General features: G+C 38.9%; 2 protein-coding genes across 3 annotated transcripts in view; one reads left to right on the forward strand and one right to left on the reverse strand.

Annotated features, from left to right (window-relative positions):
• Positions 1-11,582, reverse strand: part of LOC110172537 (centrosome and spindle pole-associated protein 1) — a 45,236-nt gene extending 33,654 nt beyond the window's left edge. For both annotated transcript variants that reach the window (XR_008632949.1, XM_055159212.1), the window contains exons 1-6: positions 11,494-11,582; positions 9,575-9,717; positions 6,909-6,975; positions 5,917-6,020; positions 3,029-3,094; positions 2,755-2,939 (exon numbers count right to left, since the gene is read on the reverse strand). Coding sequence is in view for 1 of the 2 variants with exons in the window: in XM_055159212.1 (XP_055015187.1) it covers positions 2,755-2,939; positions 3,029-3,094; positions 5,917-6,020; positions 6,909-6,975; positions 9,575-9,676 (524 nt within the window). In the remaining variant the exon portion in view is untranslated. The remainder of the gene's footprint in view (positions 1-2,754; positions 2,940-3,028; positions 3,095-5,916; positions 6,021-6,908; positions 6,976-9,574; positions 9,718-11,493) is intronic.
• A 1,160-nt stretch (positions 11,583-12,742) lies between these two features.
• The window catches only part of LOC110171238 (histone deacetylase 3), a 52,408-nt gene continuing 44,226 nt past the window's right edge, over positions 12,743-20,924 (forward strand). Inside the window, exons 1-3 of the mRNA XM_055159575.1 lie at positions 12,743-12,811; positions 13,111-13,293; positions 13,348-13,428. Of these exons, the coding sequence (XP_055015550.1) occupies positions 12,743-12,811; positions 13,111-13,293; positions 13,348-13,428 (333 nt within the window). The remainder of the gene's footprint in view (positions 12,812-13,110; positions 13,294-13,347; positions 13,429-20,924) is intronic.

The raw sequence follows: 20,924 nt of genomic DNA on the forward strand, positions 1-20,924 counted from the left end.
GCACCTGGGAGAACCCGAAATCCCGAAACCGAACCGACACGATACAGACAGGACAGTGGCTCCCTCATAACGAAATAACATCCTGTGTCGCAGGTTAATACGAACATTTAAGACCAAAATGTCGAGGCCACAGCAGCAGCCAGAGACCAGACACAATATTCCAGTGTAAATCAGTGTCTCAAATCACTTTTAAGGACAGTTTTGTTACAGAGATTTAATAATTCATTTTATTTATTGCTTTGGTTGTGTTTGGTTCAACAGTGGTTTATTCAGGTACAAGTCCTCTCTGTGAGTCAGACACATAAGGTTAGTCCTGTGTGAAGTCGGTTTTATTTAGGCCTGTTGTTTTTGTTTGTCTTACAGTTCCTGTGTTAAATGTTCTTTAGAAAGTAAAGTTTATTGATCATTGAGAGGATGTATTTGCATTTTTATTTCATGATCATTATTTTAGTTGAAATTGGTCTCAAAATGTCAATATTATCGTTTATCGCAATGAATTCTTGGTCAATTAATCGTCCAGCAAAATTTGTTATCGTTACAGGCCTAGACATGACCTCACAAATACCTCATCACCAACAAGCAAAGAGAAATGTGCTACAAACTTCTACATCGCTGTTCTCCACTCAACAATCATCTTAGAAGGACAACGGACACAAACTGAAAAATGAAACCTCCTCTCACTTATTTTGGACCTGCACAGACTCTGTGTTGCCGTGTGCATTAGGGCCGTCGCAATAACCGCAGAAATGAATCACCGCAGTATTAAGAGGCCCACCGCGGTGCATGTTCGGTCACCGCGGTCACCACACGTGACCCATCAACATTTGAGAGTTTTCAGAGCTGCTGGAAATATTGTAACTCCGGAGGATGGGGGATGGGGTGCGATATCATGACATACTGCACTGTTGAGCCGCTATACTGCACCGCAGGAGAAATTCACGAACAACGATAGCCCTAGTGTGCATCATATGAAAAGTAAACAATATTATATAATTCATCTGTTAATAGAGTAATCAATCAGTTGGTTTCATGGGGAATGGACGGTTAACTGATAATGTCCACGCCAAAGCTGAGACCAAACCCACGCCTTTGGTTTATTTTAAGAAAAGTAGTGAAATTATCATTTTACTTGACAAGTTCTAAGTCATTTTCTGATAGTTTTAAGTGTTTGTATCTTGAATTTTGACTAAGCTTTTTGCAGCGTCTTCAAAATGTGCGCTGATATCCGGTACCAGTATCGTATCAGTGCATCCCTAAAAATACTTGGTCCTTGTATTCATGGGGATGGAAATTTACAGCATTAAACACATGGATCTCCATAGAGACAAGGAGGTGACCCGGTGTTACGGCCCCAGGCCTTAGGTCTAATTTGTTTGTGTGATTTTTGCCGACTTCTCTTGATTCCTGCTGCAGGAGCCCTGGTCCGTGATTGGTTGGGCAGGTCGACACCCACCTCACCTGCAGCCACCTCCCCCTATTTAAGGAGATTACCAGCACCTGCTCAGGGCTGCTGGCCTTGGTGGCCAGTCTGCCATTTTGTTTCGTGTGTGTGTGTGTGTGTGTGTGTGTTTAGTTTAGTTCAGTTCAGTTCAGTTCAGTTTTGTCTTGTGCCTTTTTTGATTTGTTCACTTGATTCTGTTCGTGGGCTTATGTGGTTTAATTTGGGGAACTTGTGTTATAGTTTAGTGTGTGTCCCTTAATTTTACCACTCGTTATTGTGTAAGCCTGCGTGACCCCTTTTGTGGCACAAAACCTGTTGTCTGTAGTTTTGTTTCTTAGTTTAGGCTATTTTCTGTATATTTTAGTCTCTTTTGTTAATTTACCTTTACATTCCTGTTAATTAAACATCATTTAATTTATTCAATTTTACATCTTGGTTTTATTTTTGTTAATTCCCTCACCCCAAACAAACTGGGTCGTAACAACCAGCCAGACCAAGTTACAAAGCAGCTGGCAGACTAGGGATGGGCATGATTAATCGATTCATTGATAATTGATCATTAAGAATTTCATCGATTACGTTTTTAATTTTAATCAACAATCCGAATGTATGTTGCTGTGTGTATCGTGACCAAACAGGTGTGTACATGTGTCTCTGCATCAGAAGGAGCGAGACACAAACAGTGGGTCATTCTGTAACGAACTGAAGCACAAATGTGTATTTAACGATGATTTGTACAAGAAATTCCACACTTTCCGTTGCGTTCGGGACAAGTGGGAGGCTATGTGCAAAGTGTACAAGAGCTGTAGTTTTATCTTCTCTTAGTTTATGCAAATTAGCGATGCAGTTTTAAGTTTTGTTTCTGTGAGATTTGTACAAAACTGAATTAAACACATTATAATGTCAAACGGACTGATGTGGCTCTAGAGTCGTTACGGTTTATATGTCGTAAAGTTGAATTTATTTGGTAGTGCAGATAGTAATAATGATGATCATTTTAATATAAAAACGTTAATGATTAATTGATAATTGATCGTTAATTCTTCCGACGATCGATTAAGAAAATTTCATCGAATGCCCGTCCCTATGTCAGACCCCTCACGCTTGAGCCACTGTGAAATCTGTACTACGCCCCACGTCTAGACAAGACCAAAATCTGAACTGCTAAGCCAGGAACCCCGTGCATTTCAGAACATGTTTTTAGAGCTCTAAACTACAGCGTTAGCAGCTTTTACACAACATCAGCCCCCATGGAGAAACGGGGAGGGCATCTGACACACACGGGGACATAAACTACAGGGTCAGTCCATTACCAGTCAGTTTTATTGTTCCCACTCTCCGCAGCGTTGCATTTCTGTCCTTCGTTGTTTTTTGTTTCCGTCTCCAGATCGACGCAGCTCTCTGCTCGGTCCTGCGCCCTCTCCTGCCCCCTGGTGTCCTCTGTGAGCGTGGCAGCGTCTCTCCGAGAAGGCGGACGGACACTGGGGACGAGGGAAGGCTGTCGGAGGAGAAGGTTTGGAGCCGTTAGTGATTATTCAGACCTATAATTATTTACTGACATATTTTCTGAAATGGTTCAATTTTTACCTTAAAAAGCCTTGTGCCGTTGCAGAGGGACAGCGGCTCAGGGTCCCCATAGTCTCTCTGAGCTTTCTGTAAAAACATGTTTAATAAAAAAATGTATCAAAAAAAAAAATATATATAATAATAATAATTTTAAAAAGTATCTTTAACTCTTTCCCCCATGAAGACGACATTTGATGACCTCCTTGTTTCCTTAATGACGTGTTTTGACTCCTGCTGTTTCACTAAAGACGTGATTTGACCACCATTAGAAACGGTTTTGGTTTTTCACATTTAAACAGAGGCTGTGATAGGTGGAGCCACGACAACCCACACTAGACTGACCAATAGGATTCAAGGATATGTTTTTGCCGATTTTTTCCGAAGTTAATCGAAGTAGTGACGATTGTAGCTTCCGGAAAAAACACAACACGAAACACGAGCAATGGAAAGATCGCGGTGCTGCGGCACACAGTTTTAGAAATAATGAGGAGCGGACGTATTTTATGGATAAGTTTAGAGAAAGTGACTTTTATAGATTTCAAAGTGATGATGAAGTTGATTATAAAGTGGAAAACAGTGACAGTGACGGACTTTCAGAGAGTGAAACTTACGAAGGTGAGAATGTCGCTGATGTGTCTGTGTGGAGTCCTGCGATTTCCCAACAAACTATCCAGGACTTTATACTCGATTATGAACCAAAACTGCCCTGAAATCTGGATGTTTCTCAGGCGAGTCCTTTAAAATATTTCAGTCTTTTTTTCCAAGATGCGATGTTTGACAGAATCACTACAGAAACAAACACTTATGTGGAGCTCTGCACACGAGAAAGTGACCAAGATGACAAATACTGGAACACACACTGACGGGGAAGAGTTTTATTATTATATTATTATATTATAATAAGCTGAATTAGTTAAATAAATTAAATAAGGTGAATAAGATTTTTTTTTAAATGAATTAGGTGCACACAGGTGAACAACAGATAAAAACAGGTGAACACTTGGCTTTACTGTATGTGATGATATGAAATCTGTTTAAATACTTGGACAAAGTATATTTTTAATTTTTTTATGAATATAGTTCTCAGAACATGCAGATATCAGATACTGAATGTAGTTTTTTTGTTTTTGATTTTTCACCTGACCAGGTAAACTCTCATTTTCAGTGAGCTGTTATAAACCTGTAAATGAGTTGAATCACATTTAAACATCCAGAAATGAAGAGTTCAGAGTCTGAGGTTTCCAGAGATACAAATATGTCTGTGTTACAATTAAGTTCATGAGGTAAAAATCATTTATAATCAGTCGTGGAAGTCGGTTTTCTTTTATGCAGTGATGCTCTAAGGGGAGCCCCAGTCATATATGTCTGGGTTGTTCCTAGTCGGTGTCCAGGGGGGAAAGAGTTAATGTGACATAAACAGACATAAAAAGATAAAAAATATTTTTTATCAAAAAATAAAAAAGTACTTTACATTTAGGTTTTAGTTTTTCTATAAATTCACCAAATAATCTTGACATTCCCGGTTAGTTGCTGTTCCCACACGTTTGTTTCTGTGTCCTGTATGTTTGTGACGTAAACGTGTACGCGACCTGACCACATCTGACCACAGTTTTGCGTCTTGGACAGTGTCGACAGAAAAGCTACGGCAGAGTGTATATAACTTTTCCACTCTGGAAGGTAAAGGCACTTCCAATAAAATATTTTGTCGTTTTTAGTAGGGATGGGCATGATTAATCGATTAATCGATAATTGATCATGAAGAATTTCATCGATTATGTTAATTTTAATCGACAAACTGACTGTATGTTGCTGTGTGTGTCGTGACCAAACAGGTGTGTACATGTGTCTCTGCATCAGAAGGAGCGAGACACAAACAGTGGGTCAGTCTGTAACGAACCGAAGCACAAATGTGGATTTAACGATGATTTGTACAAGAAATTCCACACTTTCCGTTGCGTTGGGACAAGTGTGAGTCCATGTGCACAGTGTATAAAGCAGCACATATGTTTCTGTGTCCAGTGGGAAAAAGTTTTTCCAGGTGAGAGTCGCTCAATGTGGATGACGAGGCCCCGCCCCCCTCCCCCCGTACGCTGTCCTGGTTTTGACAAACACAAATCTGGTCACACTGACCTGTATTCACCTGAGTCATGTCTTTTAATCCGACAGAAACTGAACCACATCAGCGACACAAGAGCTGGAGTTTTATCTTCACTTAGTTTATGTAAATTAGTGATGTGGTTTTAAGTTTTGTTTCTGTGAGATTTGAACAAAACTGAATTAAACACATTATAATGTCAAACAGGCTGATGTGGCTCTAGAGTCGTTACGGTTTATATGTCGTAAAGTTGAATTTATTTATGCAGATTAGTGCAGATAGTAATAATAATGATGATCATTTTAATATAAAAACATTAATGATTAATCGATAATCGATCGTTAATTCTTCCGACGATCGATTAAGAAAATTTCATCGAATGCCCATCCCTAGTTTTTAGCCACAAGCGTTCTTGTGTAAACAGGTCCTTAGTCCTGGTCTAGTCCTGGTCTGGTCTTGGTTTAGTCCTGGTTCATCCCCAGTTTTTGTTACTTGACTCCTGCTCATACTTGTACTTGGGTCATTTTAAAGAATTACACGGGGATTTCACTTTTCCACTCTTCGACACGACGCTGGAGTCAGGTTCTGTTAAGTGTCTCATGTTTAAATGAGTTCATGTTCCTTCAGAACCACAGAGCCGGAAATATCATGTGACCACAGCCTTTTACCGCACTAGGGCTTTAGTTTCAGAGCTGTCAATCACCCTCTCCTCTGTATCCTGCATTCAGGACTAAATAAGGCCCAAACCAGGACTAAATCAAAACTAAATGAGGACTGAACCAGGACTAGACCAGGTCTGTATCTCCTGTGTTACCTGTGTGATGTACTGCCTGTACTCCTTGCGGCATTCTCGTTGTAGTTTTTGTTTCTTCTTCTCATACTCCAGGCCCAGAGGCAGCCCCAAGTTCGACTCATCCTCTGGATAAATAAATATTAAAATACAGAAGAATAGTTTCTATTAAAAAACTTACAGCTGAGCTAAAAAAAAAAAATGAGAAAGAATACGTGAGCTGTCCATTTCCATCACATTTTATTGAGCTATATCTACTTGAGCAATCAAAATGTTATACAAATGCATTTCTTACGGAAGCCCTGAGAGTTAAGAGAAAAAAAAAAAAAGTGGCAGATCATTTGGGCTCTATTTTCTAAGTGTTTTTTTTTTTTTTACCAACTCAAAAAAAAAAAAAAAAAAAAAAAAATTCTACAAAAAAAAAAACAAAACACCATTCAACGCAAAAGAGAACATAAAACATAAAACTCATGAAAAGACTGTATTCAGCTAGAATAAAAACACACAACCCGGACCACGTGAGTTTCCAACCCCAACCTCCCACATCCCAACCCAGAACCTAACGCCATAAGCCAAATCTCCAACGCCTTGCCAGAACTGAAGTGTGGTACTTATAGGAACACACCAGGAAACCACCAAGGCTCTGAGTGGTGTTTTTTTTTTTTTTTTTTTTCATCAGCCACATCAACAACAAAAAAATTTTTGAATTTTTTTTTTGTAGAATTTTTATTTTTTTTTTTTCAGAAAAAAAAACTGTCAAAAAAAAATGTGTAGAAAAAAATTTTTTTGGAGAAGATTTTTTTTTTTTTTTTTGAGTTGATGAAAAAAAAAAAAAAAAACACTAAGAAAATAGAGCCCAAATGACCTGCCTCTTTTTTTTTTTTTTCTCTTGCCTCTCAGGGCTTCCGTAATTTCTTACAACAGCAACAAAAATATAAATTGATGTATTTGTAAGATTTCAAGATTTGGATAAAAATACGTTAAATCTGAGTTAAATGCAAGCTCAGGGACTGTACCTTGTGCTTGTGTTTCTGGAGGGATGTTTTCTTTCACTGTGGTCACGTTGGATCTTTGGGGTCTGGACTGAAAACAAATGGTTAAAAAACACATTAGTTCAGAGACAGTAGAATGTTTTCATGTATTTAATAACGTGTGACAAGTTGAGCTCCATATAAAGGTATTTAATTAAGTGGCGTGTAGATAAAGTTTTATATAAATAAGTGAGTTTTCTTTCCTCGCTTCCTTTGCCTTGGTTCCTCTCCTTGATCCTCCATTTTTTAGCTGTCAATCAAATGTGTCATATTAATCCGTGTGTCGTTCGTTCATTCGTTTTTCAATATAAACCCAAAAATAAGAAAACAAAACAAAAAATCTATATATATTTTTTCTTCATTATTTGTCTCCAAAACCAAAATGAAAAAACAGATAAAGATTCATTTCCCATTCATGTGACTTAAACTCCAATGCCAGACTGAACCAGAACTAAACCAGGACTAAACCAGGACTAAACCGTTTTCAGTCCTGGTCTGGTCCCGGCTCAGTCCGGCCTCAGTCCCGGCCTCATCCCGCCTCAGTCCCGGCCTCAGTCCCGGCCTCAGTCCCGGTCTCAGTCCCGGCCTCAGTCCCGGTCTCAGTCCCGGTCTCGGCCCCAGTCTGGTTCCGGTCTAGTCCTGGTTCAGTCCTGGTTTAGTTCTGGTTCAGTCCAGCATCTCAGTTTAAGTCACGGAAATGGGAGACAGCCGTTATCCTTTTTTCCCCCCATTTTTCATTTAAACACAAAATCGAAAACTGAAAAAATATGTCTTTATCTGTTTTTTTTTTTTTCCATTTTGGTTTTGCAGACAAAGCATGAAGAAAACAGTTGTTTTTTTTGGTTTTCATATTTTTGGTTTTATTTTGAAAAACGATTTAATGAATGACACACGGATTCATATTAAGAAGTGTCCCACAGAAAATCACGGAGGAATGAGTAAACCTGAGGGAGGCTCCAGGAGCAGACATCAGAGAAAAGAATTAAATGTTACTGGTCTCCACTGTCGGGGAGTAACAGATTACATGTACCGCAGTAATCAGAGTACAAATTATGAGTAACTGTATTCAGTTACAGTTACTGTTTCAGTGAGTGGTAATTGGATTACAGTTACTTTGTCGAAATAAATGGATTACACAGAGGGATTTTACTGTTTTCACATTTTGGGCCTTTTTTTTTTTTTTTTTTTTTTTACTAGGTAATTCCACTCATTGCCGGACACTAAACCAGGACTAAACCAGGACTAAACCAGGACTAAACCAGGACTAAACCAGGACTAAACCAGGTCTAAACCAGGTCTAAACCAGGTCTAAACCAGGACTAAACCAGGACTAAACCAGGACCAGGTCTAAACCAGGTCTAAAACCAGGTCTAAACCAGGTCTAAAACCAGGACTAAACCAGGACTAAACCAGGACTAAACCAGGTCTAAACCAGGTCTAAACCAGGACTAAACCAGGACTAAACCAGGTCTAAACCAGGTCTAAACCAGGACTAAACCAGGACTAAACCAGGACTAAACCAGGACTAAACCAGGTCTAAACCAGGTCTAAACCAGGACTACATTAAGACTAAACCAAGTCTAAAACCAGGTCTAAAACCAGGTCTAAAACAGGATTTAACAGGACTAAACCAGGTCTAAAACAGGACTAAACCAGGAGTAAACCAGGTCTAAAAACCAGGTCTAAACCAGGACTAAACCAGGACTAAACCAGGTCTAAACCAGGACTAAACCAGGACTAAACCAGGACTAAACCAGGTCTAAACCAGGTCTAAACCAGGACTACATTAAGACTAAACCAAGTCTAAAACCAGGTCTAAAACCAGGTCTAAAACAGGATTTAAAAGTACTAAACCAGGTCTAAAAACATTTAACAGGACTAAACCAGGTCTAAAACAGGACTAAACCAGAGTAAACCATGTCTAAACCAGGTCTAAACCAGGACTAAACCAGGTCTAAACCAGGTCTAAACCAGGACTAAACCAGGACTAAACCAGGACTAAACCAGGTCTAAACCAGGTCTAAACCAGGACTACATTAAGACTAAACCAAGTCTAAAACTAGGTCTAAAACAGGATTTAAAAGTACTAAACCAGGTCTAAAACATTATTTAACAGGACTAAACCAGGTCTAAAACAGGACTAAACCAAGACTAAACCAGGACTAAAACCAGGTCTAAACCAGGACTAAACCAAGACTAAACCAGGACTAAAACCAGGTCTAAACCAGGATATAACAGGACTAAACCAGTTGGAGTGGACCGTGTCTCCTCCTCTTCTATCAATAATATATTTAATTTGGTTCAGTAAAGTCTGGGCTTTTTATTTTCTTTTAATCAGACAAAACTTCTTATGTGAAGATTTCCTCGTCTTTGTTTCTCTACAGGATATCAAGTAATCCAAAGTATTCAGATTACATTACTCACTTTAAGTAATTTAAAGGATTATGTTACAAACTACATTTTGGTGTGTGTAATCTGTAATCTGTAGGGGAATATGTTTTAAAAGTCACCTTCCCAACACTGCTGGTCTCAGTGAGGAGTTTATATCCTCTTTCCTCGATTTCCCGCACAATCGAGGAGAATAATCAAGGAAAAGGATGTGAGGAAAGAGAAATGAGACGTGGCCTATTTGCGTGTGTGTGGATATTTACCTTGATCTCCATATACGGCGGGTCAAACTGTTGTAAACTGGCCTTGTCTTTTGCCAGTCGCGCCTTTCTCTCCCTGAGGAAATTCTCCAGATCATCCTCCATCTCCGAGGACGCGGGGTTTAGGGTCAGGGTCAGAAGAAAACCTAAAATAACAAAAGGGTAAAATGGCTTCAGCAAAGTTCACGTTTACCTCAATATCACGTGTGGGGTTACAGTCTAAGTTTTTATTGCCTGTATTTAATCTTTAAGAAGTATTTTTGCCCGGTTAGTTTTATTTTTTTGTGTGATTTTATGATGCAAATGTGTAGTTTTATCACACTACTGATTCTTAAACATACAACTGAGCCTGTTCCTTGACTCCATTTCACTTACTGGAATGTTCCGCAGTATGGCATTAAACTTATATCTAAACCTTGTATTAATCCATTACAAGTGTTTTTCTTGCTCCAAAAATCCCTTCAAAAACATCAAGTCCTGCTGGGAGCGCCTCTCCACAGATCTGAGCTGTAACCCGGCCTGTTGTCATCACTTGCTTGTTTCCATGGAGACAAATACATAAACCAGGTCTAAACCAGCACTAAGCCAGGACTAAACCAGCACTAAACCAGGTCTAAGTCAAGTCTAAGTCAGGTCTAAACAAAGTTTAAACCAGGACTAAGACAAGACTAAACCAGGACTAAACCAGGACTAAACCAGGTCTAAACCAGGTCTAAACCAGGTCTTAGCCAGGTCTAAATCAGGTCTAAACCAGGACTAAACCAGGTCTACGTCAAGTCTAAGTCAGGTCTAAATGAAGTTTAAACCAAGACTAAACCAGGACTAAACCAGGACTAAGCCAGGACTAAACCAGGACTAAGCCAGGACTAAGCCAGGACTAAGCAAGGACTAAGCAAGGACTAAAACAGGACTAAAACAGGACTAAGCCAGGACGAAACCAGGTTTTAGCCAGGTCTAAGTCAGGTCTAAGTCAGATCTAAACCAAGTTTAAACCAGGACTAAACCAGGTCTAAACCAGATCTAAACCAGGTCTTAGCCAGGTCTAAGTCAGGTCTAAACCAGGACTAAACCAGGTCTAAATCAGGACTAAACCAGGATTAAGCCAGTACTAAACCAGGATTAAACCAGGACTAAGCCAGGTCTAAACCAGGTCTTAGCCAGGTCTAAATCAGGTCTAAAGTCAGATCTAAACCAAGTTTAAACCAGGACTAAACCAAGACTAAACCAGGTCTAAGCCAGATGTTAGTCAGGTCTAAACCAGGTCTAAATTTATAACCCATCCTGTTGTCATCACTTGCTTGTTTCCATGGAGACAGATACACTTAATACCTTACGGTGTAACACAGCAGGCAAATCAACAACGTCTCCGCTGGAAATGTTCCGCAGTGCAGCTTTAACAAGTAGTTCTAGAAAAGTCTAGAAAAGGGGTTTATCTCGTTTGCCCCCCTGACCCGAATAGACGCAAACAACAATAATAACAACTTAATAATGGAAACATGGAAACAACAAAATGACATCATGTATATAAGTAAAAAGCACAATTTGGAGTAAAAAGAGACGTTTTATCGGCGCTTCTGTTGCTTTAATCCTCGGTGTTGTCAGGCAACGGCAGCTTCCATCCGCGCTAAATGCTAATTCCAGGTTTAATTCAGCGGGAATAATTACCGTTTATTTATTTATTTTTTAAATAGATAACTTTCTTCACGTTATAATTGTGTGAAATTGTTGTAAAACGCCTGTAGATGTGTAAACGCACCAATATTTTGCGACATGTAGGAGCTAAGTAGCTTCCACAGACGTAAACCTGCAGCAAAAGCCACGTTACAATTCCGCTATTTTACCCCAAATCGTGAACTAGAATACGGATAATGAGCGAAAATCAACTGTCTTTATATTATAAAACGGGGTTAAAATCAACGTACCATGGATTAAAAACGCCGCGGAGGGTCTGGTACTGGCCAAAACTGAAAATATTTTGCTGTTACGTTTGAGGTGAAAGAAATAAAACAACACAGAAACAACTTCCGGTTTGTCAAATTAAAAGCGTTTGTTTTCATTTTTGGCAGCGCATTGTGAAGATGTGAAACTACTTAACACGAAAAGTTTTTTGGCATTAATAGTATATATTTAGGAGTTAATATAATATAAATTGTGGGTTTATTTGAGTAGTTGTGAGTTTGAGAGTTCTTATTTTGAAGGCGAATTGTACCGTTTCCTCCTCCCCTTTTTTGAGGCCCCAAACTTCAGCAACACACTGCGTTCATTCACTCTAAAAGTACGAGGACTTTCACACATTTTTGTCATTAAAAATTTGTCATTTTGACATTATGAAAACAAATTAGTGATGGGCAAATGCTACCGAGGCTTCGGAGCTTGTGTCACTCTTCCTGAAGCGGAGTGATTCAAAACGCTGTGTCAGAGCTTGTATCAAAACACCACTTCAGCGATTTAAGATGCATCATTATGCTTCAAAATGGGGTTGTGATTAGATAGAGATTTGGAGAGTGAGTATTTTGGCAAGTTTCATGATAAGTAACACCAATAAACAGCGTTCTGAAGTTTGGGATCATTTTGATCTCATACAACCAAATAAGGTTTAATGCAATTTATGGCATACATTTTATGTTCCTATGTTTGATTTGTATTTTTAATTTTTAAGTGGGTCTCAAAGTTACAATTGCTTGTAGGTGCGGTGAGTTGTCTTACAACAACACGTCATCTATGCTGAGACACTTGCGTGCCAGACATAATAACAATCATACTGAGCAAACCAGTGACCCTGTCAACACTGGACATTCTGAGAGTAAGCTAAATATATAAGCTAAATATATATGTATATATACTGTATATATGTATGTGTGTCTATTTACTGTAGATGTTGTGTATCATATTCATACAGTAACCTTTCTCCCACACAGTGTCCAGAAAACAGATGCTGGATGAGGCCTTAGTGGATGTGATAGTTAAAGATGGTCAAACTTTTTCTACCGTTGAGGATGAAGGGTTTAAAAATGTTATTAAAATCCTGGACCCATCATCCTCCAGTCCAAGATGAAAAACTGTAAATGCAACGGAGGAAGCAAAGTACACTGTAACCAAAGAGAAGGCCTTGGCAGAAAATAAGCAGACGTCAGCTGTTAGAGTGACTGTGACATGTGGACATCAGTCAGCATGGACCTTGGTGTCACTTGCCATTATTTGTCAGACAGCCTGGATCTGACGGCCTGGATCTTTGGTTTGGTAAACGTGCAGCGGCTGGTAAATATCACTGCAAAACCAGAAAAGAATGCAACTCCAGTTTGGAACTTTAAAAAACAGGTTTAAAAATCTTCCTTCACTTTTTTCACAGTTTTGTGTAAAGTGCCAGAGGAAGTTCTCTTAAAGAAGAGGTTCTCAAACTGTGGGGGAGGGTCCAAAAAAGGGGCACAGAGTGTTTCAGTGCAGTTTGTTTGGCTTTGTATTAGGTCGATCATTTTGACTTGGTCATTTTGTAAGTAGCTCGCATGCTGAAAAAGTGTGAACACCCTTGATTTAAACAGACTGACTTTACTAACCAAAGAAAGGCTCTTATTGATGGGCCAGAAGAAGATGTGCCACTGGAGACTGCAACAACATCTGCCAGTGCTGGTGAACAAAATGACAACTTGTGGGCTTTACTGGACAACTCTGTAGAGTCTCAGCACCGCACCAGCATCTGCCAGCGCTGCAGTGGACATCCAGAGGTGTGCATGTGAATTACTGTTGGTGTTGTTGTTGTCCTACTGTCTGTGTTGTAGATATTTGAAAGAACAAATTCTGACAAGAGCAGAGGATCCGCTGAAGTACCGGGTGGCGTGAAAGACTTTATATCCCACGCTGTAAGTATCTGTGCATTCCAGCGTCATCTGTTCCCTGTGAAAGGATATTTTCCAAAGCTGGGGAGCTGGTCAGCCAGAGGAGGAGCCAGCTGAAGCCTGCGACAGTAGAAACAGTTACAGTGTTTTTCTCAACAAAAACCAAACACCATGATCAGTTGCCAGTGTCGGGAAGGTGACTTTTAAACATGTATTCCCCTACAGATTACAGATTACACACACCAAAATGTAGTTTGTAACGTAATCCATTAAATTACTTCAAGTGAGTAAAGTAATCTGAATACTTTGGATTACTTGATTTGCTGTAGCAAGTCTTTGAGCAGCAAAGACCAGGATCTTCACATAAATCTGCTAAAAGATGATAAAAAAGTCCAGTTTTTACTTAACTACTTATAAAAAATATTATTGATAGAAGAGAAGGAGACATGGTCCACGCAGCAGGATTTAGTCCTGTTAAATCCTGTTTAAGACCTGGTCTAGTCCTGGTTTTAGTCCTGGTTTAGATCTAGTTTAGACCTGGTTTAGCACTGGTTTGGACCTGGGTTTAGATCTGGTTTAGACCTGGTTTAGACCTGGTTTAGTCCTGGTTTAGTCCTGGTTTTAGTCCTGGTTTAGACCTAGTTTAGACCTAGTTTAGACCTGGTTTAGCACTGGTTTGGACCTGGGTTTAGATCTGGTTTAGACCTGGTTTTACTCCTGGTTTAGTCCTAGTTTTAGTCCTGGTTTAGACCTAGTTTAGACCTGGTTTAGACCTGGTTTTACTCCTGGTTTAGTCCTAGTTTTAGTCCTAGTTTAGACCTAGTTTTAGACCTGGTTTTAGACCTGGCACTGGTTTTTCCTGGTTTACTGGTTTCCTGGTTTAGTTTATCTGGTTTTAGACCTGGTTTAGACCTGGTTTTACTCCTGGTTTAGTCCTAGTTTTAGTCCTGGTTTAGACCTGGTTTAGACCTGGTTTAGACCTGGTTTTAGACCTCCTGGTTTTAGTCCTGGTTTTAGTCCTGGTTTAGTTTACTGGTTTAGTCCTGGTTTTAGACCTGGTTTAGACCTGGTTTTAGTTTAGACCTGGTTTTAGTCCTGGTTTAGTCCTGGACCTGGTTTAGACCTGGTTTAGACCTGGTTTTAGACCTGGTTTTAGTCCTGGTTTAGTCCTGGTTTAGTCCTGGTTTTAGACCTTTTAGACCTGGTTTAGTCCTGGTTTTTAGTTTATCCTGGTTTTAGTCCTGGTTTAGACCTGGTTAGACTGGTTTAGACCTGGTTTAGTCCTGGTTTAGTCCTGGTTTAGTTTTACCTGGTTTTAGTCCTGGTTTTAGACCTGGTTTAGAGACCTTTATCTGGTTTTAGTCCTGGTTTAGACCTGGTTTAGACCTGGTTTAGACTGGTTTAGACCTGTTTAGACCTAGTTTAGGACCTGGTTTAGACCTGGTTTAGACCTGGTTTAGACCTGGTTTAGACCTTTTAGGTTTAGTCCTGGTTTAGTCTGGTTTAGTCCGGATTAGAAAAATTTAGAAAAGAAATTAAAAAGGGGATTTTATGTGAAAACAGTAAAATCCCTCTGTGTAATCCATTTACTTCAACAACTGTAACTGTCCAATTCCCACTCACTGAAACAGTAACTGTAACTGAATACAGTTACTCATCATTTGTACTCTGATTACTCCGGTACATGTAATCTGTTACTCCCCAACACTGTCAGTTGTGAAGTAGGAAGTGTCTCTAATCCTGTTGGGGACTTTTAGTACAGTTTTTAAATAAGATCAAAACTTTAAATTAACCAACATTTAATCCTTAATAAAATTGCATTTATCAGGGGTCAGAAATATTGAATTAAACTTAACTCACCATTTTTTTGTCCACGTACTTTTACTTGTACGTTTATAAAATCTGTTCAAAAGTACTCCCAGCGTGAACTTCTGAACGTAATATTTTCCTTTTGCACTTTTTACAGTTTCGGCAGCATGACTTGTACTTGTAATTAAGCACAGTTTTAACCCTGACTCTTTACTTTTACTTGAGTTCTAAAAAGAAAAATGTCATGATGAAAATGAAGCTGATTGGTTCGTTTCCTCCACCAGGGGGCAGTGTTGTTTCAGTAATAGTCAGGGCCTTCGCTTCAGTGACGGTGTAGGAGTAAGATTTTTTTTAAACAGAAACTTCTTTATTAAATGACAGAAAATAAAAGTAGACAATTTCATCAAAAAAGACGAATCTACTGAAAGAATGAAAGAAAAAACGTTTATGCAAAAGAGAAAATTCGGTGCGTTCGGAACAGAAGTGCTCAGAAAACTCAGACTGAATAATCCTCCAGAAGCTATTTAAAGGAGCACCGTGGAACTTTTCCCTGACATCTGCTCGTCACTATGGAGATGTTTGACGACTGATTGGCCCGGAACGTTCCACAGTAAAGCATTAAATGTAACTATCCCGATTTTATCCAAATACTGGAGTTGTTATTGGAAAAACAAAACAAAAAAAAACAAAAAAAAGTACATTGGTGGATTGGAGTGAGTGAGGTCGCTGCTCCACAGATCTGAGCTCTGTCTCTCTCTCTTCTCTCTCTCTCTCTCTCTCTCTCTCTCTGCTCTCTCTCTTTCTCCTCTCTCTCTCTCTCTCTCTCTCTCTCTCTCTCTCCTCTCTCCTTTTTCTCCTCTCTCTCCTCTCTCTCTCTCTCTTCTCTCTCTCTCTCTCTCTCTCTCTCTCTCTCTCTCTCTCTCTCTCTCTCTCTCTTCTCTCCTCTCTCTCTCTCTCTCTCTCTCTCTCTCTCTCTTCTCTCTCTCTCTCTCCTCTCTCTTCTCTCTCTCTCTCTCTCTCTCTCTCTCTCTCTCTCTCTCTCTCCTCTCTCTCTCTCTCTCTCTCTCTCTCTCTCTTTCTCTCTCTCTCTCTCTCTCTTCTCTCTCTCTCTCTCTCTCTCTCTCTCTTCTCTCTCTCTCTCTCTCTCTCTCTCTCTCTCTTTCTCTCTCTCTCTCTCTCTCTCTCTCTCTCTCTCTCCTTCTCTCTCTCTCTCTCTCTCTCTCTCTCTCTCTCTCTCTCTCTCTCTCTCTTCTTTTTCTCCTCTCTCTCTTCTCTTTCTCCTCTCTCTTTCTTTCAAGTCGTCGTTTCCTCGTCAAAAACAGACCTGGAGTTGTGTTTTGTTTCATGTTTGAATGACTCTTTATTATCAGTGTTTGGGAAAGGATCTTCACATAAATCTGCTAAAAGATGATTAAAAAGTCCAGTTCTTTACTTAACTACTGATAAAAAATATTATTGATAGAAGAGAAGGAGACATGGTCCACGCAGCAGGATTTAGTCCTGTTAAATCCTGTTTAAGACCTGGTTTAGTCCTGGTTTAAGTCCTGGTTTAGACCTGGTTTAGTCCTGGTTTAGTCCTGGTTTAGACCTGGTTTAGTCCTGCTTTAGTCCTGGTTTAGTCCTGGTTTAGACCTGGTTTAAAAGTAATCTGATTACTTTGGATTACTTGATATTGTGATGCTTTTTTAAAACGACATGAATGTAACAAACACATCCTGAAAATTCATATTTGTTGTCTTCAAATTGTCTGTTGAGTCCCAAGTCTAAATGAACAGACTTTTGTTTGTTGTAGAAAAGCAAAGACGAGGAAATATTAACATAAGATGTTTTATGTGCTAAAAGAAAATAAAAAGTCCAGTCTTTACTTAACCAGATTAAAACTATTATTGATAGAGAAATTATTTTTATTTGAGACACTGCTGCCTTCAGTTATGTTCACCTACTGTTAGTGTCACACTGTTTATTAAAACATAAAATAAAAACACTTTCAGTACAAACAGTAAAAATCTGTAATAATCAGTGTCAGGGAGTAACAGATTACATGTACTGGAGTTATGTAATCAGAGTACAAATGATGAGTAACTGTATTCAGTTACAGTTACTGTTTCAGTGAGTGGGAATTGGATTACAGTTACTTTGTTGAAATAAATGGATTACACAGAGGGATTTTACTGTTTTCACATTTTGGACTATATCCCTTTTTTTTTCTTTTTTTTTTTCTTTTTTTTTCTCGGTAATTCCACTCATTGCCGGTCTAAAAGGTCTAAACCAGGTCTAAAACCTAAACCAGGTCTAAACCAGGTCTAAACCAGGTCTAAAACCAGGTCTAAAACCAGGTCTAAACCAGGAACTAAACCAGGTCTAAAACCAGGTCTAAAAACCAGGTCTAAACCAGGTCTAAAACCAAGTCTAAACCAGGTCTAAACCAGGTCCTAAAACCAGTCTAAAACCAAAAACCAGGTCTAAAACCAAGTCTAAAACCAGTCTAAACCAGGTATAAACCAGGTCTAAAACCAGGTCTAAACCAGGTCTAAAACCAGGTCTAAACCAGGATTTAACAAAACTAAACTTCTTCTATCAATAATATTTTTAATTTGGTTCAGTAAAGTCTGGACTTTTTATTTTCTTTTATCAGACAAAACATCTTATGTGAAGATTTCCTCGTCTTTGTTTCTCTACAGCAAATCAAGTAATCCAAAGTAATCAGATTACATTACTCACTTTAAGTAATTTAATGGATTATGTTACAAACTACATTTTGGTGTGTGTAATCTGTAATCTGTAGGGGAATATGTTTTAAAAGTCACCTTCCCAACACTGGTAATATTTGATGTTTTTAACTCAAAATTATGCAGAATCAGATTATCAACGATGATTATTAATGACCTCGTCCATTGTGTGACTTTGTGATTCTGTTTCTGGCAATGAGTGGAATTATCAAAATATAAAAAAATTAAAAAAGGGATATAGTCCAAAATGTGAAAACAGGAACATACCACCATGTAATCCATTTACTTCAACAAAGTAACTGTAATCCAATTCCCACTCACTGAAACAGTAACTGTAACTGAATACAGTTACTCATCATTTGTACTCTGATTACTCCGGTACATGTAATCTGTTACTCCCCAACACTGATTATCCGTCTCTTTACATCTACAAACCTTAAATGTCGTATTTAATCAGTGTATTGAATGTTGTACAGTCCCTGACAAAAGTCTTGTCTCTTATCCATTTTGTAGAAACAAAAGTTTATAACCTGACTTTAAATGAATCGATTGGTTTTAGAAATGTCTCATATGAAGCTAAAACCCTCCCAAATTATGCTCAATAAACTAAAATAAATGTGCTTCACTGAAGAAAGATTGATCATTTAATGAACACAGAAAGGTCAGATTTTGGCAAGACAAAAGTTTTGTCGCCTACAGAAAATTGAACAAATAATTTACTTCAAATACAAAAATATGTTGCATAACGTCAGTGAATGAAGTAGTGGTGCTGTGAGATCCAGATTTAATATCTTGTATGACTCCATGAGCTTGAAGGACACATCCATGTGGTTCCACAATGATTCATACAATTTGTTGATGAAGTCATCAGGAATAACAAAGAAAGCGTCTTACAGCCTCCCAGAGTTCATCAAGATTCTTTGGTTTTGCCTCCATGTTTCCTCTTTCATTCTACCCCAGACCTGCTCAGTGATGTTCATGTCTGGTGACTGGGCTCCAGTCCTGGAGCACCTTGATCTTCTTCACCTTGATCTTCTTCACCTTGACAAACTTTGATGTAGAGATAGAAGTATGTGATGAAGCACCATCCTGCTGCAAAATTTGACCCTTTTATTGGTTGGGAATGTAAGAGGAGCTAATACTTCTTGATATTTTAGGTTATTGATATTTGCCTTCCACCCTGCAAATGTCTCACACACCCCCAGACTGGATGGAACCACAGACCAGGATTTTTCCACCACCAAACTTAACTGTTTTCTGGGTGAATCTTGGATCCATGTGGCTCCAGTTGGTCTCCTGCAATATCTGCGGCGGCTGTGATGTAATTCAACCGAGGATTCATCTGAGAAATCCACCTTCTGCCACTTTTCCAGTGTCCATCCTTTTATCAGGCTGTGGGCCTTGGCAAATGCCACATGGTTTTTTAATTGCCTTTTGTTTAGTGCTGGTTTCTGTGCACTGATTCGACCATGGAGGCCATTTCCAGACAGAATTCTACAAACTGTTGTGGTTGACACAGGGACTTGAGGTGACCAGGCCTGGTGGAGTCTGCTGCAGTGGAAAAGGGGCCTTGGATTTTTGAATCAACAAACGGTCCTCCAGAGCAGTTGTCTTGCGGCGTCTGCTGGACCTGGGCTTGTCAAAAACATCTCCAGTCATTTCAGATCTTTTTCTTCTTCTTTGTACTTGACGCTGAGACACATTGAAGGTGTCACCACCTCAGCAGTGGATCTGGTCTTCAGCCTCTTGATAATTAACGCTTTGGTCTCAGGGTGGATCTTAGGCATGTTGTCAGAGGTCAAGTTGCAGTTGATGTGAAGGTCTGGTTCTGCTGGGTTCTTTTTATACACAAACACTAATTGATTGATCAGTAACTGATCACAGGTGAGGCTGTAATCTAGGATTGGGTGCATCATATGACAAGACGACAAGACTTTTGTCTTGCCAAAATCTGACCTTTCTGTGTTCATTAAATGATCAATCTTTCTTCAGTGAAGCACATTTATTTTAGTTTATTGAGCATAATTTGGGAGGGTTTTAGCTTCATATGAGACATTTCTAAAACCAATCGATTAATTTAAAGTCAGGTTATAAACTTTTGTTTCTACAAAATGGATAAGAGACAAGACTTTTGTCAGGGACTGTAGTTGATAAATCGGAGTCAGTTCTCCCGATATCATTGGTAATAATAAAATAGTGAAGTGAGTGAGGAGTGAGGAAAAAAAAAAAAGAAAACGTTTTGGGGTTAAAATTATATTTTGTTTGCATAATATGTAATTACCTCCGCCAAGGAGGTTTATGTTTTTTTTGCGGCGTTTGTTTGTTTGTTTGTTTGTTTGTTTTGTTTGTTTGTTTGTTTGTCTGTTAGCAACATAACTCAAAAAGTTATGGAGCGATTTTGATGAAATTTTCAGGATTTGTTGGAAATGTGAAAAGGAAGAACTGATTTCATTTTGGGGCTGATCCGGAAGAAATCCTGGATTCTGGATCACTTTGAAATTTTAGTTAACATTGTGTTAAATGGGGCCAAAAATTTAGTTTCTCAATATCTGGGTTAATTATTGACCAAACCCCATGAAATTTGACTCAGGGATGGACAATGGGATCCTCTTTCATATTCCAAAGGCTGATCCGGATCTGATCCAGAAGACTGATTTTATTCGCAATTTATATAAAAAATGTTGGTAGTCCTTGGCGGAGGTCTGCGCTCTCTGACTGCTTTTCTAGTTTATTTTTGCTATAAGTAAATATTTGTTAAGTTCCGTGATCAATGTACAGAAGCAACCACATACATTTTGAAACTATGTCATGAACAGGGGTGGGTTCATATAAGTTTTTCTTCTGCCCTCCTTTTCGAGAAATGTGCTGTTCTGTTGTTTACAATGTGTATGTAGTGTATATGATTATTGTTTCTCTCTTGACACAAACACGAAACAAAAATTAATCAATCAATCAGTCAATCAGTCAATCAGTGTGTTATTA

The sequence above is a fragment of the Boleophthalmus pectinirostris genome, unplaced genomic scaffold, assembly GCF_026225935.1.
Source record: "Boleophthalmus pectinirostris isolate CB_2022bp ecotype Guang Dong unplaced genomic scaffold, ASM2622593v1 HiC_scaffold_23, whole genome shotgun sequence".
Classification (NCBI taxonomy): domain Eukaryota; kingdom Metazoa; phylum Chordata; class Actinopteri; order Gobiiformes; family Gobiidae; genus Boleophthalmus; species Boleophthalmus pectinirostris.